Below are 19,621 nucleotides of genomic sequence, written 5' to 3'. Positions count from 1 at the left end.
ATGCATATGGAATTCGTAAAGTAATAGTAGTTCCATAATTCTGATAGATGCATAAAAGTGAGGAAAGAATATAAAAGGGGGTGTTGGAAAGCAGATTCTACTGTAATTGTATGAAGAAAGTTAAAAGAAATAACTAAGGGTTATCAGTAGAAGACATGGACTAATTGTTCCTCATGGTAAAGTGGATAGTTAAAGGACTTTGATATTGTTCATTAAGATCAAACTTTTTGTGCTGAATTAATCATTTTAAGTAGCAATTTTATTTTATAGGTTGTTATTATCTAGTTGATGCTGGATACACAAATTGTGAGGGATTTCTTGCACCTTTTAGAGGACAACGATATCATTTGAACGAGTGGCGTCAGGGTTATCAGCCAAGTTCTCCGCAAGAGTTTTTTAATATGAAACATGCCTCAGCACGTAATGTTATTGAAAGATGCTTCGGGTTATTAAAACTTAGATGGGGAATACTTAGGAGTCCATCGTTCTATCCTGTAAGGGTGCACATAGAATTATTATTGCATGTTGTTTGCTCCATAATTTTATTCGAACCCATATGAGTATTGATCCCATTGAAGCGGAGGTGGGAGAAGGATTACTTACTAATGTGGTGGATGACGATGAACCAAATATCACAAATATTCATCCATCGGATGCTTGGGCTACTTGGAGGATGGAACTAGCGAACCAAATGTTCGATGAATGGAAAACATCTAGAAATTAGTTTGTGAAACTTTTGTGAAACTTTTGTATTGATTTTTGTATTGTACTAAACTTGTTGAATTATAATCTAATTTCTTCTCATTTTAAATTTTAAATTTTTTGTGTTATAATTTTAAATTTTAAATTTTAAATTATAGTTTGTGTTATAATTTTAAATTTTTTGTGGTATGGAGCTTTTGATTCATGATATTGAGCTTAATTATAATTTTATAAAGTGTTCACCTTTTGATTCATGATATTAAAATAGTAATTAATATAATTTGTTTTTATTTTGTTCTTAAGATAATTATGTCAGGTGTTCCAGAACCAAATGCTTCTTCTCAAGCTTCTCGAGGAACCAAATGAAAATGGGTTCTAGAAGAAGATGCAGCATTGGTTTCCTGCATGGTGGACCTGCACAATGTTGGAACATTTAATGCTGATACCGGGTTCAAAGCCGGTTATTTAAACGAGTTGGAAAGAATGCTACAAAAGGTTTTACCAAATGCAATGTTGAAGGCGAAACCTAATATTGAATCGAGGATTAGGTTACTAAAAAGGGAGTGGTCAATCGTCTATGACATGCTTAATGGCCAAAACAATAGCGGTTTTGGTTGGAACGAGCATAGGCAGCTCGTTGTTGCTGAAGATGCGGTTTGGGACTCCTATTTAAAGGTAAGATTAGTTCAAGTCTTTATTATCTTATTTTTACCAAACTTATAACTAATATGATTTCTTCATTTTTTTAGAGTCACAAAGAAGCCGCTAATTCAGACATTGTAGTTTCCCTTACTACGACCAGCTTACTACCATATACGCAAGAGATCGAGCAACTGGGAAAGATGCTCAAACAGCTGCTGATGTTCTTGAAGAAATAAATGCTGAGGGTGTACATACTACAGGTATGGATGAAGAAAGAAACTCATTCTATGACTGCGAAGCTGACATCTCTTTGGATGAGATGGATGTTTCTGCTGCGGAGCCGCAACGAGATAGAGACCAAGGGGTTCCTCCTCTTCCAACAAGAGGAAGAAGAAATCTAATGCTCGTGATATGTCTTCTTCATTTGATGAGGCTGCCACTTTATTGGCTGAAAACATCAAGGCCGTTGGCGATCAAATCAGTAGGAGTATTGCCTCCGAGGTGGTAGTTCAGCAGAAGTCAGAAGAATATCAAAAGATGGAAGAGAAAGCTTCAAATTTATATTCAACCTTATGGGAAATTGAAGGTTTAACCGACGATCAGCGGTATCGAGCTTTGCTTAAAATTCCAGAACATCCAACTCAAATGATCGTTTTCTTTAGTTTACCTTCTGTTGCGCGATTGGAATGGGTCAGAAGATTTCTTTCTGACCCATAAAAAATCAATGTTCAAACTTTTTGATGTTGTAAAACTATACAACATATGGATTATGATGTAGAATTTCATTTTCATCTAACCTTTTCTTAATATAAGTTAATTATGTTTATGCAGAATATCACACTCAAGTTATATTTTGATTTTAGTAAATTCATATAAGAACATTTTATTATTAAGAATTTTATGAAATTATATATCATTATTAATTTATATTTAATATTAATTATTTTAAATTGTATAAATTCATATAAGAAAATTTATTATCAAGAATTTTATGAAATTATATATTATTATTAAATTATATGTAATAATAATTATTTTAAATTATAAAAATTCATATAAGAAAATTTATTAGTTATAATTATTTTAAATGTTATTAAATCATATATTTTAATTAAAATATATTTAATATTAATTATTTCAAATTATCTTTTATAGTATCATATATTATGATTTGAGTAAATTCATATAAGAATATTAATTATTAAGAATTTTATTAAATCATACATTTTAATTAAAATATATTTAATAATAATTATGTTAAATTATCTTTTATAGTATCATATACTATGATTTGAGTAAATTCATATAAGAATATTAATTATTAAGAATTTTATTAAATTATATATTTTAATTAAAATATATTTAATAATAATTGTGTTAAATTATCTTTTATAGTATCATATATTATGATTTGAGTAAATTCATATAAGAATATTAATTATTAAGAATTTTATTAAATTATATATTTTAATTAAAATTTATTTAATAATAATTATGTTAAATTATCTTTTATAGTATCATATATTATGATTTGAGTAAATTCATATAAGAATATTAATTATTAAGAATTTTATTAAATTATATATTTTAATTATAATATATTTAATAATAATTATGTTAAATTATATTTTATAGTATCATATATTATGATTTGAGTAAATTCATATAAGAATATTGATTATTAAGAATTTTATTAAATTATATATTTTAATTATAATATATTTAATAATAATTATGTTTAAATATGATTAAATTATTTATTATTGATATTAATAATCTTATTAAAATTTAAATAACAATAACAATAATCATTTACCCAAACAAATTTATGCTAAGGGTATTCTAGTCATTTTAGTTTTTTCCATTATGCTATTACACCTCTATTCCATTCAACCAAACACAAGAATACTATTACGCCTCTATTCCATTACATTCAACCAAACAATTGATTTGCTATTACACCTCTATTCCATTACACTTCTATTCCATTACGCCTCTATTCCATTACGCCTCTATTCCAATACAACGAATCAAACGTGCTCTTAAGGTTTTACTAATTTAATTGGCACGGGTTGAAATCTCACTATATGCATATTTTTCTTGGTTTTTGTTAAAATGAAAAAACTAAAATGCCCTTGAATAATATGACTCATTTTAATTACGGAAGAATATTTTCATAATTTCTTAACCGAGTTAGTATCCGATTAACCCGTAACACCAATTAAATTAGAGATTCTATTAATACTATAAATTTATAAATAAATAATTGATTAATTTCACGAACGAATTGAATAAGCAAGAGATTCATACAAGTATAGAACAAATTTAGTATAAAACTAAAAATATTATACATTCGATTTTGTTTAATTCAATGATTAACAATAAAAGGAGTCGTGCTTTCAGAAAAGATATGATAAAAGGAGTGGTTGATTTAGGGATGACAAAATTCAAATTATCCGATAGATTTTGATTTGGAGTGGATTTTTTTTATTTAAAAAGTAAATGAGGGGAGGGGTGAATGTTTTCTTTTGTATAGAAAGCATTGAGTGGTTACTGTAATTGTTTATCTCACCCGACCCACTTCACTATGTAAAATTATCATTTTATCTTTGTATATATAAACTATTAAAAGGATAAAAATGTAATAACGTAATATAGAAAAAATCATATATTTTATGTTTAAATATTTTTTTGAAGAATTATGTTTAAATATTTACTTGACTTTAAAAAGATTAAAAATATTAAAGGTAATTAGCAAATTTTAAATTGAAGCAGAGCGAGGTAGGACAAAGATGGATGGATCCAATATCCATGTAGATGGTAGTGATTTTCAAGATTATACATCCATAGTGGAGCGGACAGGTGGTGGAGTAGAACGTACCAATTGTGGATCGGTAGTGTATTTAGAAATATTTGTCCCTGCTCCACTCCATTGCCATCCCTACATCAACTAGCCAATAATATAGTGATAAATAATTGGTATGATGACTTATTTGGCCTTCAATCTTTAAAAAAATCATTTTAATCCTCCATTTAATTTTTCGCTTATTTTAAACATTGAACTTGCATTGCTTGTCAAATCTCCCCAAAATAGATTAAAAATTTAACATTTGTTAAGTATGCTTATGTGGCATCCACGCCGCAGTCCACATGTATGCCACGTTAGCAATTAATTAATTTTTTAAAAATTATAAAATATTTTTATATTTTTTAATACTTTTAATAATTTAAAAAATTTTGAATTTTTAAATTTTAAAAAATTAATTGCTCATATAGCAATTCAAGTGTATGCCACACGTCAACAAAGTTAACAAATGTCAACTATTCTATCCATTTTAAGGTGAATAAACAAATAGTACAAAATTAAGGGCTAAAAGATATAAAAATTAAATAAAAACTAAAATAACTTGTTTGCCATTCAAAATCTAAAACCTCTACCTTTGCCAACTATACGAAAGACTTGTTTGACATTTTAACACAATTTTCAAACTCAAAAGAATAATGCCGCAAATTTTGATAATATCGTTATTTTTAATTTAAGTTTTATATTTTAATTTCACATAATTTAATTATAATATTATCACTATTATTTTTAACTTAAATCATTAAAAATTATAACTATAAAGTATTAATTCAGGTGACATCATTATCATTATTATTGTAGCAATTTAGAGGTTGTGTAGTGTCCAATTTAAAAGTTTGGATGATTTATTTGAGTTTAACGGTTGTATAAAAATAAAATACTATTATCAAAAATAATTATTTTATTAATTTATTATTTAAACTTTTATAGGTGAATCTCATGTTTTTTAAGGTAATGATTTATTATTTTTATAAAAAGAATTTCACATCAATCAAAAAAATTCTTTAATAGTGCTAATAATAATAGGATGATTAAATTATGTTAAATTAATATATATGTATATAGATACACTAAATACCTAAATTAAGTGTAGGTTTAAAATATGCTCCAAATCCACTTATTCTTTTTACATTTAGAATTTAATTATCATTTTATTTTTATTTTTAAGAATTTAGTCACTCTATTTTTAGATTTAAGAACATTTAGTGTAGTTGTTAACACTGCTAAAATTCTCTTAAATTTAATGGTGTGACATTTTGAAATAGAAAATATTTGTTTGATAACCATATAACAAAATTGAAGTTATAATGGACCTAAATTTAACAAATAAATTAACGGTATTAACAAATTAACTTATATTTTTAGATAAAAAAAGAGGAGGACTAAATTTCTCAAAATAAAAAGAAAAAGAAAAAAAAAATTAAATGTATGAGAAATATAGGATCATAGAGGTAAAAGTACTATAGAGGCCCTTACACTAGGAGGTGAATTACATTTTGCCCCCTCTACTAAAACCTGGCCAAATTAACCCTTGTACACTAGAAAAAAAAGAAGTGCAAATTGACCCTTCTATTAAGAATTCCTTACATATACGTTGTTAAGTGATGACTTGAATTTTTCTAATTCTTTTTTTATGTAAGTGACTTAGAATTAAAGGATGAGTAGGATTAGGTAAAAGTACCATGGAAGACCCTATATTACGAGTCGAATTGCATTTTGTCCCCCTCTACTAAAAAAAATGAGCAAATCTGTTCATGTACATTAGATAATGAACAAACTGGTCATTCTGTTAAAAATTTCATCAATTTCCACTTTAAGTGATGACGTGACTAATAAAGGAACTAGATAGCAATACGTACTGTGCCACTTGTACCTCATGCTGATGTGGCACATTTTTTCACATCAAAAAATATTTAAAATAAAAAATAAATAATTTGAAATAATTATTTAAAAAAATCACACCTTGAATGAACCTAGACAAATTATTGTCCATGTTCATCTTGGACACGGTTTTTTTTAGATAATTATCAAACAATCATAGAAAATTATTTTAAGTTATTAAAATTCATAATGAATTATTTTTTAAAACAATTATTTATAAATTATTAAAACAATGTTCAAAATGAACTTTGACAATCATTTCTCCTAGTTCAAATGAGCTTAGACAACCATTTACCTAGGTTTATTCGGATTTATTTCTTAAATAATGATAAAATTATACATAATTATTGAAAAGTATTTAAATTTTATTTAAAATTATAAGAAATTAATAAAGTTGGACTTCAACTTAATTAACTAAAAATATCAGCTCATTTAAGAAGACACATGTATGGGTATATTTGAAATCTTCAAACATAATATATGTGTATATATAATTTTAAAAATTTTAAAATTATTTATAATTTCTTATAATTCTCAAAAATTTTAACCAATTTCCTATAATTATTTAACAAACCACTTTAGAGTGAATCGGACAAATGATTCTCTAAGTTCATTTGAGCTTGGACAACCATTCTCCAATATCATTTTGGACTTTTTTAATAATTTGTTAATTTTAATAATTTTAGAAATTTTATAATTCTTAATAATATTTAAATTTTCTATAGTTTTATAATTTTTAAAAACCATGTCCGGATGAAATAAACCAAGAAAAACATTTGTACTGATTCATCCTAGATATGGTTTTAAATAATTGTAATTTTTATATTTTTTTTATAGTTTAAGATATTGTCACATTAGCATGAGGTGAACGCGACATGCCACAAGTTAGTGTCTGGTTACTTCATCAGTTGTATCAATATTTAACAGTAGAAATTTCTAGAAATTATAAGATAAAGACCAGTTTGCTATTTGATCTGACGTATAGGGACAAATTTGCCCATTTTTTGAGTAGAGGGCGTAAAATGCAACCCAACTCCTAATACAGGGACTTTCATGGTACTTTTACCTAATCCTACTCATCATATATTTCCAAGTCACTTATATAAAAAAAATTGAAGAAAGCCAAATCATCAATTAACAACACATATGGATGGAATTTTCAACGAAATGTCCAGTTTGCACTTTTTTCGAACATACATGGGTTGTTAATTTGCCCCTTTTTTAAGTAGAGAGGGCAAAATGCAATCTACCTCCTAGTGTCATGGGGCTAGAACTTTAGTTTGGCAATTCGCGCGGCCTTAGGTGTAACACCCCTAACCCATATTCGTCACCAGAATAAGGTTATAAAGCATTACCAGAATTTACAGATCAAATACAGACATTTCATATCACTTCACATTCATATATATAAAAAATAAATCAACCATATTGTCCCTTATATGAGCCCTCGAAGCCCAAAATTACACCTTCGAATCAAGTCGGGACTAAATCGGGAACTCAGAGAATTTTTTGCAAAATATCAAAATTTTTCCAAGGTGCAGGGGGTACACACCCGTGTCCCAGCCTGTGTCCATACGCATGTAACTTTCTGACTTAGATCACACAGCCAAGTCACACGCCCGTGTGCTAGGTTGTGTAAGCATAATAACTTGCATTAAATAGGTGCAGGGGTCATACGGCCAAGCCACACGCCCGTGTTCCAGGCCGTGTGATCAATTTTGAGCATTCTGTTTTGAAATTTTTAATATGCAAGGGACACACGGCCAAACCACAACCCCGTGCGTCACACATGGCCGAGACACACGCCCATGTCTCTGCCCGTGTGGACGAAAATAAGTCATTTCCAAGGCCACATTTCTCACCCAAATTTGGCATCAACCTAACACATCAAATAGCACATTCATAAGCCATAACCAAGCAACCAAAACAAGCCAAATTCATGTATTAAATATAACATATTATCTCATATATCCAAGTATCCAATCTTACCAAATTGATCAATTATATATATAAGCTTATTTGTATTAAATATACCAAATCAAACCATGTCTCAATATGCCAATTAACTATTCGTCATTCAAACATACCAAAACACATCAATTATGATAAGGCCTTATACACATATCAAAATATACCAATCACAAGTCATGTCAATGGCTAGTTTCAACCAAAACATTTACATACCAACATTGGTTAAATTTAACTTATACATGCCGTTATAACCAAAATGTAATTACTATATATACCGACATAAGCTGATAGATAGTGTGAGGATATCTTCACCAAGCCTCCAACCCAACGAGCTTCCAAATTACTATAGAACAGAGGAAATAAAACAGAGTAAGCATTTAATGCTTAGTAAGTTCATATAACATGTAATTTAACTTACCATTATTTCACACATAAGGTAAGCATACAAATATATTCCAACCCAACTTGGCCATAGCCTAACATATATCCATATCACATTAGCCAAGTAATCACATGTAATAAATCATAATCATGGGTGAACTAAGTCATTTAACATGCTTCACATTCTTATATTAGACATATCATATTTCAACATATATCAAATAATATCATTTCTATATAATTTAGATATACACAGGTAACAGTTCACTTTGAACTCATGTTACTTCATATCAGAACTTTTCCCATCAAATTGTTCATTATTCGATGGATACACGGGTAATACACATAAAGTGTACGAAACTATAACCCGCCAATTCGTATTCGGGAATGCTCATACAAGCACATAAATAGGAAGCCCTCTTTCGAGCCATGTAACGGGAAGCTTATGTGAGCCATGTAACGGGAAGCTTATGTGAGCCATGTAACGGGAAGCTCCGGAGAGCCATTAACGGGAAGCTCATACGAGCCAATAACGGGAAGGTTTAAGTGAGCCAGTATCGGGAAGCTCAGGAGAGCCATTAATCGATAAGTTCATGAAAGAACCTTTAATCAGGAAGCTCCGAAGAGCCATATATCGGGACACTCATAAGAGTTGCGGTGTGTCCACAACACATATAGAATCACAACCAATCGGGATGCTCCGAAGAGCTATTAATAGGAAGCTCGCAAGAACCATATAACGGGAAGCTCGTGAGAGCCAAATATCGGGATGCTCATGAGAGCTAATAACAGTACACTCTTTTAAGCTGTGGTGTGTCTGCAACACATGCAGGACCACAACCAATTCGGGAATCCTGTATCCATTGAATTTCATTTATTCAAACGGGACTTAATATTTGTCGAGCATTGTTGGATATGTGATCAATTTCATATATATATATATATATGGAATTTAAAATTCACATATACAACATTCCATTCAAACATTTAAATATATAAAATTTAGTTACACGAACTTACCTCGACAATTGTTCGTTTATTTGTAATATACTAATCTGATACCTTCTCTTTTCCTCGTTCTAACTCCGTATTTGGTCTATCCGAATCTATATAAATGAATTAAATATCAATTCATATTCAATTATATTCAATTCACACCTTTGGAAAAATTACAATTTTGCCCTATACTTTCATTTAACTATAATTTTATCCTTAGACTCGAAAAATGAAAGTAATGCAATTTAATCCTTATTCCTAGCCTAGTAGAATTTCATATGTCAAAATAATAGCCCATGTATTTCATAAAATTTAAAAATTTTTCATGAATTTTACATCTTTTCAATTTAGTCCCTAAATCACAATTTCATTAAAATTTACTTTACCAAAGTTGTTTATCTATCAACAACCTTTCATTTTATACCATAAAACTTCATAATCCATACATATTCATCCATGGAAAAACCCTAATACTTTGATAACTTTACAAATTAATCCTTGAGATAGTTAGATTAAGCTATTACGATATCGTAAACATAAAAATATTGAAAACGAGACAAGGAATACATACCTAATTAAGCCAAAATAGTTTGCTTGATCTCAACACCCATAACGAGGGTTTCCATGTCTTTAATTTGGAAAAGATGATATAAAATGATGACATTTTCTTATTTAATTAAAATATCATCTTTTATTATTTCAACTTTCCAATTTAGTCATTTTTTATTTAATTTTCCATAGATGAATCATCATACTTATTTACTAACTCCTCTTAACGGTCTATTTGCCATATAAGGACCTCCAATTTTGAATTCTATAACTATTTGATACCTATAGCTACTAAAACTCAATTTTTGCAATTTATGCAATTTGGTCATTTTATCAATTAAACATGTAATCGGTAAAATTTTCTTAACAAAATTTTTTACGATATTTCTATCATACAATAGACCATAAAATAATTTTAAAATAAATTTTCTTCCGGACTCGAATTTGTGGTCCCGAAATCACTGTTTAGATTTCACTAAAAACGGGGTGTTGCATTAGGCGATTCCTTTGCTTCAAATCCACCTGAGTTAGCTCATCTCTCAAAAATGAGAATTCTTAGAGGAAATTCTCTAAGGTACTGGAAGAAAGTGAAAGCAAACTTAAAAGACTAAGGAGCTTAAATTAAACAGAAAAGCCACAAAAAAATCATAGCACACCAAGTGTTTGAATAAGTGCTTTCAAATATATTCAATAAATTTGAATGAAATACAATGGATTATGTGATTACAAATGAGGGGAATGACCTTTATTTATAATCAAGCTCCCTTAGATCCAACAGTACAAATTGAATTACATCAAGTGTTGAGATTAGTGCCTATCTATAATATGAGAGTCTTAAGGGACTTAAAATCTATACAATATTTATCCCTTAAGGTTTACAATATTCACCATAGTAACTCTAGTTTAACTAGAGTGTTTTATTGAGCCACCATGGCTTCTAGTAGATGAGCTTCTCCATGTCTTCCACGAATCAGGCTAGTTCAACTGGGTCAAATGAGCCCCATTTAATCAGTTGACCTCTATAGAATGTTATGTATGTATTCATCACGGGCTTTAATCCATGGCCTTTGACATTCTCCCCCACCCATTCTCACGATGCCCTCATCGCGTCCTCAGGATGAGATTGGTTTAACTTGTCTTAGAATCGTCTCATTTCCTCGACTGATTCTCAACTAGTTTCTATATCAAGTAGTTCCGACCCTCGAAACATTTGCCTTGACTTATTTCTTCGTCATCTTCTAACTTGAATTGTTTCTCTCTTTTGTATATCTCATTCACAAGAGTTCATTGCTCTTACTCAGCCCTATTGTGACTTACCTCGATTGGGATACCTTTGATCCTCGCAAATAGGTTTTGACACACCCACATTGAATACTGTGTTAACCTTGAGTATTGTCGCTAATTTTGGTTTGTAAGCCCCTCGGCTTACCCGCTTTAGAACTTTGAAAGGGCTCTTATGTCTTTGCCAAGCCAACGGTAAGTCATAATGTAAAACACTAGATAAGTGTTTGAGATGTACCTCGCTCATAGCATTTACTCTGTTTAGTTGCCCAGTTTGCATTACTACTTTTTCCACAAAGTCTAATGCACAACCCACTGCTCTCATAGGTGGTAGGTTATATCAATTTTCTACACCTCTAGCATTTCTGAAGGAGTCTTCATAGCACTCAGATATACCAAGTTAATGTTCCCACCACATGAAACATTCTTGGCTAGTTGGATTGCCAACAATACCTTGGTTCCACCCCTCATGTATCGACTCACCAGCATAATGTATTGTTGCTACTGAGTATCCAAGATACATATATAATCGAAAAAAATGAACCAATAGAGCATTAATCTTTCCAAGAAAATTCAAGCCAAGAACAAATTCATAATCATCTAAATAAATTACCTCAAATTCTTCCTTGTTTTTCCATTGATTGATTTGTAGCTCAACTCCTTATGCTACTCCCCAATTAGGGTCTTTTTGGAATTTACAGTCTTGATCTTCTTAGTCAATTTGCTAACTGAGATATCAAGTTTACCTACAGTTTTCTACAATTATAAACAAGAGCACACCTCCTTCAATCTGCGATGTTGGTGTCCACAAACACCAACTCTTTCTGCTTGCAATCCCTTTTTGCTTTCGTAGAATTGAGTATCATTAATCCAAACTTTAAAGCCTCACTCTCTTGTTCTGTTTCTTCTTCCTTACTGATCATAGAAAGCTTAGATTGCTTTGGATAGTCTCGCATCCTATGCAGGCCACAATATAAGAAATACTTCATTGCCTTCTTTTCATTCTCTCTGACCCTTTTGGCTTCGACAGAAATCAAGATAAAACCAAACTTTATCGATGCTTTGTTTGGCTCATCATCCCCTTCGATGGTAGAAAGCACAAATTTCATTTGAACTTGGATAAATAACTGTCAAGTTCATTTTTGATAATTTCTAAAATAATTTTAAATAATTTAAAAAATTAATTCCTTATAAATTTTACATTTTTTATAAATATATATATTTTTTAAAATCACGTCTGGTATGAACATAAACAACCATTTGTCTAGGTTCCTCTTGGATGTGATTTTTACAAAGTTATTTAAATTTATTTATTTTTTAGGTTTTTTAATTTTTTAAATATTTTTTGATGTGATAGAATGTGCCACATTAGCATGAGGTACATGTGGCTTACCACGTGTCACTATTTAGTTTCTCTGTCAGTTATATCATCACTTAAAAATGGAAACAAATGGAATTTTTAACAAAATGATCAGTTTGCTTATTGATTTAATATACAATGACTAATTTACCCAATTTTCAAGTAGAGAGAACATAATGCAATCCAACTCTTAATACAGGAGCCTCCACGGTACTTTTACTTAATCCTACTCATTTTTTAATTCTATGTCCCTTACATAAATTTTTTTGAAAAATCTAAATAACCACTTAACAACACGTATGAATGAAAATTTTAACGGAAAAATTAATTTGTAAATTTTTTTAATTTACAGAAACCTTTTCAATAAAAGAGAGAAAGTAGAATCCAACTATAACTCCATGGTAATTTTATCGATGTTAGAGCATATTTTAACATTATAATATAAAGACAGAAATCCATAATTTGATTCAAAAGTTAACATCCTGACAGATTGTTTTGTTTTTCTAGCAGGGTCCACAAATTTTGGAGGGCCCAATTTATAGTTTGATTTGTCTGCACGATGATTAAAAGAGATGTTAAAAATCAAAGATTTAATCACTTGGTTTAATTTTTATTTTAAATATTATTGGTAAGTCGAAATTGATAAAACAACTTACTATTATCATAAAGCAATGTAATTCGTGGACTAAATGTTAGTTCAATTCGCACAATTTTGTTATAATAATTTAGAGATTGTGAGTTTAAACACATTTAATTCTAATTTTTCCTTTAATTTAACTGTGGTAATAGTAGGCTTTGTATAAAGAAAAGAGCAATATAATTCTTTCTTTTTATTATTAATCAAAATAATGTGAAATTTAATCAGCCATAATTAATAATAAATTTACATGTTAGTTAAAAGATTAAATTTCAAAATTCAATATAATAGAGGACTAGAAAATAATTTTCTCACTCTTTCCTGATTTGATTTCAAACTCGATTTTTCATATTTTCTTATCCAATATTATCTTTTATTCTTACTTTTCAATACACAAATCATCTGTCATTCATGTGTGTAAGTCAAACTTACCAATGTTATTGAACCCGCTTAACTTGTAGTTTTCCTTCGTCAATTGGAGTTTGATAATGAGGTTACTCCGAAAATCCAAAGAATTAAGAGACAAATCTTTTTTAAAAAAAGAAAGAAAATAAGATAGGGGTTGTTCAAGGATCCAATTTAGACCTGTTCTTTACCACTCTACCAATAGTTGAATTAACAGTATAGAATAAATTAAAATAAAATACTATTGCATATGAACGGGGATCATTGTTCTTACAAGAAACCCTATAAATGAAAATTAAAAATTGAACAATGAAAGGATTTTTTTTTTTTTGGGTATTAATTATGCCCCTCAAAAGACCAGAAAAAACAAAAAACAAAAAACCAGATTAATTGCAATCACAAGTTTTCATAGAAGCTGTCCCATTTTTGGTACCCTCTTCTTCAAATCTCTTTGTTTGAACATCATTTAGAACATTTCTAGCCCACTCCGCAAAATGGGTCTCATTGTAGCCAATTAGGCCATTCTTGTAGAACGACATACACCGGTGATCTTCGTCGGAGTAAGGGCAGCTTTCCCCGTTGGGATCTCGCCATTCGCCTCGGTGCCTCATCCCGGACCAGCTAGCTATCCAATGGTACACATATTGGCCGACGCCGGCAAGCTTTAGCCAGCCTTTGGGGTAAAACTCCATAACGCTGCTGTTTCGGTCCATTAGGAACATGTTGGTCAGTTGGGCACCATGGGGTGATATTAGAATATCTGTTAAACTCATTTGCTTCACCTGCAATTTCATCATCACACATGTAAATTCAATTACCAAATTTTTTTAATGTAATTAACTACTAAATTAAATATCAGCTGTTATGATCTTAAAGAGGAGTCACGAATTGATTTTGGGATATAAGTATTGCGGATAAATCTGTGAAATTTAATGTGTTGAATCAAACAATACTTTTAAGTTGCATGGAAGATATTGTCGGAGATTTTAGAATATTGGGACTAATTTGAAATCTTTGTAAACTTTGCTTTGAAATGTTGTTATTTATTGATAAAATAATTTATTCAATTTCAAAAATTGGAATTCACTCAATTTAAAAGTAGCCCACACATCTGTTTTATACGTTAGTGAGTGGGATTAGCATGTCATCAATCTCAACATCCCACTATAGCTTTATTTAAGGGGGTTTTGGTGTTCACGTGTAACGCACAAATGCTAACAAAATGCTGATTAACCTAAAAGTTGTAGAATTGAATAGTAGACGAAGAAATTAGTGTTGAAAAGTGTAGAAATTTAATTCAAGTCGATTAAAATAAAAATTGCCATTACCTGTTGACAAAAGGTGAGATTATTGGAGTAAGCCACCATTAACCGGCAACCCTTCACCTTTTTGCATTCTTTCTCAAACACCCCAATCACTGCCGTCTCGTTCCTGAAAGACCTTGCTCCACTCCTCATTAGCAAAGTCATCCCAATGTCTGGTCTTTCATCGCTATCCCTTCTATCAAGGCTCGCATTACAGTAAACCCTAGCCTTACACCTCATCAGATCATAAACTTCCATCCTTGACTCCCTCGACATCCCTCCTTCATTGTGCCTCATCACAACAGCCTTTTCGAAGCAAACAGGTTGATCATCATCAACGTCATTAAACTCTTCAATGTAAGGAGCTTGGCCAAACGTAGCCTCCATTAACAAGTTCAACCATGTCCCCATCTTGAACCTAAGTTCACCCCAGTGGTAAAGCACCCATCTCGTTGGTTTTTCACAGCTGTTTTTCCTATGCCAAGCGACAAAAGGCATGACAGCCGACAGACCATGCCATATGTTGTCGTAGTTGTAATGGTTGTAAGACACGAAAGTGAGGCCCTTCATTAGGGTGGCGTTTGTAGGAAGCGCTTCGGGCCATGCCAAGGCGTAGTAGTTCCATGAACCGTCGTGTGTGTCGCGGCCTTTAAGGCAAAGGAGCCGGCCTTTGGACGGTTCTGAAGGGAACTGTTGGTATTGGACCTCACCTTCCTCGCGTGTGTCGTACATGGAACTCATGAACCATGTGTGACCATCAAGGGGCTGGTTCGAGAAACGCAGGTCTTTCAACGGGAGGAACGTGATGGAATCTCGAAGCTTTTGGTTCATGGAATCCGGGTTTTGGGTGCAGTTTACAGGCGAGGCGGCGGCCAAGGTCCGGTTGAGAACCAAGTTTTGCCATTGTTGGAAGAGAGACCAAGAAGCTGAAGGTGAAAGTGAAGGTAAAGGAGATGAGGAAGTGGGAAGAACCGTGTGGAGGGAGCGGATCTGTAACAACATTAAAAGGATTACACATGTCGCGAGGATGTAAAGGGATAGCTTGGGAGAGTAACAAGAGAATGGCAACATGATGTTCTTCTCTTGTTTCAAGCTCTTATGTCTATGGAATGCAGGAGAGTAATTGTTCATGGCTATGGGGTAAATATGGGGTTTCTCTCACATAGTTTGATTATTTGAAATGAAATATTGGGAACGTTTCTCTCACTTTGACAAAAATATCAACATTCATAGTTCTCAAAATATATATGCCATATTATAATTGAAATTTATTTGATACATACAAACTTAAAAGAGAAAAAAGGGGAGGAATTGGAAATGAAAAGGAAATTCAAAAGTGGGAAACTATTTTCCACTTATAAAGTAATGTATCTCTTAGCATGTTATCTATTTGACTTATATAAAGTGTAAAAGTAGGTCCAGATTTTAAGGCATATGAATTGTAAGATACATATTTTAAAGTAGCTCACATCACATTCTACTAATTTGCATTTTAAGTTTGTTGGCGATTAAATTATTACAAGAAGGCAGTCAATTATGCTTAATGTTGAAACCCACTTAAGAAAAAAATACTTATTTTATAGGATTTAAAAAGAATTCATAAACGAATTTAAGAAATTGGTAAATGTTTTTTCTTAGTCCATCGATTTCAAAATTGATAAAATATCATAATTTATTGTATAAACATCTTTGTAGGTTAGAAAACGACCAAATTAATCATTTTGTAACAATTGAAACAACATTAATATTATGAGACTGGAATTTATTAAATAAAGTGACATTAATTTAAAACAATTATAATTTTTATAGATTAAATATAATGATTCGAATTAAGCTACAATAAGTTGAATTAAATATTACGTTGTTTAAGAATGGCATGATATTTTAAAGTAATAATACTACACCATTTAATTAACTCTAACCTCATGAATCTAACTTAATGTAGAGTGGGCCTATTTTGACCCATAAAGTTGAAAATTTATATAGAAAGCAAAATAAATTCCAGAATTTAAGGCAGAAAGTAAGATACGAAGATGTGTAAGAGAGGAAAAAGCTAACATTTTATTTAATTTAATGTTCACTTCACGTTCAGTGATTTGTATTTTAAGTTTGGTTGCAAATAAAAATAATAATTAATTAAAAGAAAGCATAGGAAATGCAAGTTTATTGCTTAATATTGCAACCCCACTTTATATATTGAGGATTATGGAAATTAAGGTAAAGCTCCAATATATTTCTTAAGGTAAATTTTTCATATATTTATAATTTAATTCATATGGTTTTAGTTTTAGAAATTTAGTTTATCTGTTTTTCAGAATTTAAAATTTAGATCCAACTATTAACGGTATTAAAATTATTTTGTTAAATGCTAGTTTAGTATAACGTCAATTTTTAGTTACATGGCTATTAAGAGAGTATTTATTTTATTTCAAAATGTCACATTAACAAATTTAATGAAAAATTTAACAATATTCACAATTGGATCTAAGTTTGAAATATGAAAAATAGAAGAACGACATTGTTGAAAATAAAATTTTGGGTGATTAAATTTCAAATTTAAAAAAAATACGGAGACTTAGAGCATGTTTTAATAATTTTTATTATATTATTGATGGGTTTAGAAGTAGGGATTCCATTAGACAACTTAATCTTTAATTCTAGGTTTGCGAAAACACGAATGATAAGTGACAACAATCTTATTAAATAAGAAAATTTATTGATTTAATAAAGTAGGTTTAACATTATTAATTTTTTAAAATATATACACATTCATAAATACCAGTGTTAATTTTAATTTTATTTTAGCCTACACTATGGGGATTATTATTATGAAGTAGCCAGCTAGGTAGAAGACAATATACTTAAAAAGAAGAATATTAGAAGATTCCAATGTACACTGCACTGAAATATATGGGATATAAAGCATTTCAAACTTCAATGTGAATTCCATTTATCAATGCTTAACTTGATAATCGGGTTTTGCTTACTTGTTCATGGTTGGATTGGATGCCTCGTTCCAATTCATCTGCCTCTTGGGTTGGATTTTAATTTTTTTTAAGTGGCTAGTTTTACTATTTAAAAAGTATAAAAAAAATAATTGTATAGTAATATTTTTATAATTAAATTTAAATAAATACACATTTATTATTTTTTGAACTTGAATTTTTTCAAAATTACACTTCAGCACCTCTAGTTATGAAATATTTGCCATCTTTGTTATGATTTTCTTTTTCTTTTTTCTTATTGAATCTTCTTTTTCTTCTTTCTGTGGGTTTAGTTTAACTTGACGGTCTCAACTCGTTTGTAGGTCACAAGTAGGGAAAAACCAACAGTTTTCTATATAGCTTTTTGCAAATCATAATCTCCTTTTAGCGTGATTGTTAACACAATTTTTTCAATTTAAAAAAAAAAGAAGCTAAATTTTACTATAATTTCAATTAAGATGAAAATAATAATTATAAACCAATTGAGTTTTAGTTCAATTGACATTAGTATCGTTGCCAGTGAGTAGGACGTGAGTTTAAGTACGCTAAAACACATTATCCTCCGAGTTGAATAAGAACTATAAATAGTTTTAAGCACTCATTGTATCAAAAAGAACAGATATTATAAAAATAATAATAAACAAAATCTCTTGACCCATATTTATCATCTATCTATAGGACCCTGCAATAGACCTGCAAACTGGGGGATTTACATCATTTTAGAATTGTTGCATGTTAAAAATTTTCAAACCACTTCCTATTCTATTTGTGTTAGTATAATTTTGAGTCTAAGCTAGTTCCAGACTTGGATCCATTTGGATTTCAGAAAATTCGGGTTCAAGTTAGATGGGTTAAAATTTTTGAAATCTTTATGATCAATCAACAAGGTTGCTGCAAGATATGCCCATTACATAAAATATATAAACATATATAAACATTACATGGATAAGCTCAATAGAGAACCTTTTCCTCCTATATGAATCAATATTATTACATTCCAATTCCTTACTGATACCCCCCAAGGAAAATCCCGAATTGGATCCCAAATTGACGGGTTAGTGTGAGCTTATCCATGCGGTTATGCACTCTTTGAACAGAATCCATTTCTTTGAAAGATCCGGCTTTCGTGCTTTGGTGAGTCTCCGAGATCCTTTCGACGACCTATGTTGTGTTGAAGGATATCTATATGATCCGATCGATTATGTAAAGCCCGGTAGTAACAGGAACTGGGAAAGTATACTGAAAAAACAGTTCTTTTCTTTCTATTATATTAGTATTTTCTATTCTATTTTTCTATTCTATTAGTATTAGATTAGTATTCTATTCTATTAGTATTAGATTAGTATTAGTTAGATTAGATTAGTATTAGTTAGTGATCCCGGCTCGGTGAGTCCTTTCTTCCGTGATTAACTGTTGGCGCCATCCTAGTCCTACATTCCATTTTGTCTCTGTGGACCGAGGAGAAAGGGGCTCGCGGGAAGAGGATTGTACCATGAGAGAAGCAAGGAGGTCAACCTCTTTCAAATATACAACATGGATTCGGCAATGCAATGGAGTTGGGCTTTCATGCGGATCCGAATGAATCATCTTTTCCACGGAGGTAAATCCTTGCCCGCTAGGCAAGAGGATAGCAAGTTACAAATTCATTTCGGTAGGACATGTATT

General features: G+C 30.5%; 1 protein-coding gene across 1 annotated transcript; it reads right to left on the bottom strand.

Moving 5' to 3' along the window:
• Window positions 1-13,887: 13,887 nt before the first annotated feature.
• LOC105781084 (uncharacterized) lies at window positions 13,888-16,204 on the bottom strand. The gene is made up of 2 exons (XM_012605663.2): window positions 14,997-16,204; window positions 13,888-14,450 (listed from the first exon to the last, which is right to left on the bottom strand). Exons 1-2 carry the CDS (start codon window positions 16,101-16,103, stop codon window positions 14,055-14,057), a joined length of 1,503 nt encoding a protein of 500 aa, XP_012461117.1. The 5' UTR covers window positions 16,104-16,204; the 3' UTR covers window positions 13,888-14,054.
• Between the last annotated feature and the right edge of the window lie 3,417 nt (window positions 16,205-19,621).

This window comes from Gossypium raimondii, chromosome 13, assembly GCF_025698545.1.
Source record: "Gossypium raimondii isolate GPD5lz chromosome 13, ASM2569854v1, whole genome shotgun sequence".
Taxonomy (NCBI): domain Eukaryota; kingdom Viridiplantae; phylum Streptophyta; class Magnoliopsida; order Malvales; family Malvaceae; genus Gossypium; species Gossypium raimondii.
The sequence above is the reverse complement of the archived record's forward strand: the minus strand, read 5'-3'. Positions and strand labels throughout refer to the sequence as shown.

Coding starts and splice junctions, on each gene's coding strand:
- LOC105781084 (XM_012605663.2), bottom strand. CDS start 16,103: ATGAACAATTACTCTCCTGCATTCCATAGACATAAGAGCTTGAAACAA. Junction 14,451..14,996: donor ATCTCACCTTTTGTCAACAG/GTAATGGCAATT, acceptor ATGAAATTGCAG/GTGAAGCAAATGAGTTTAAC.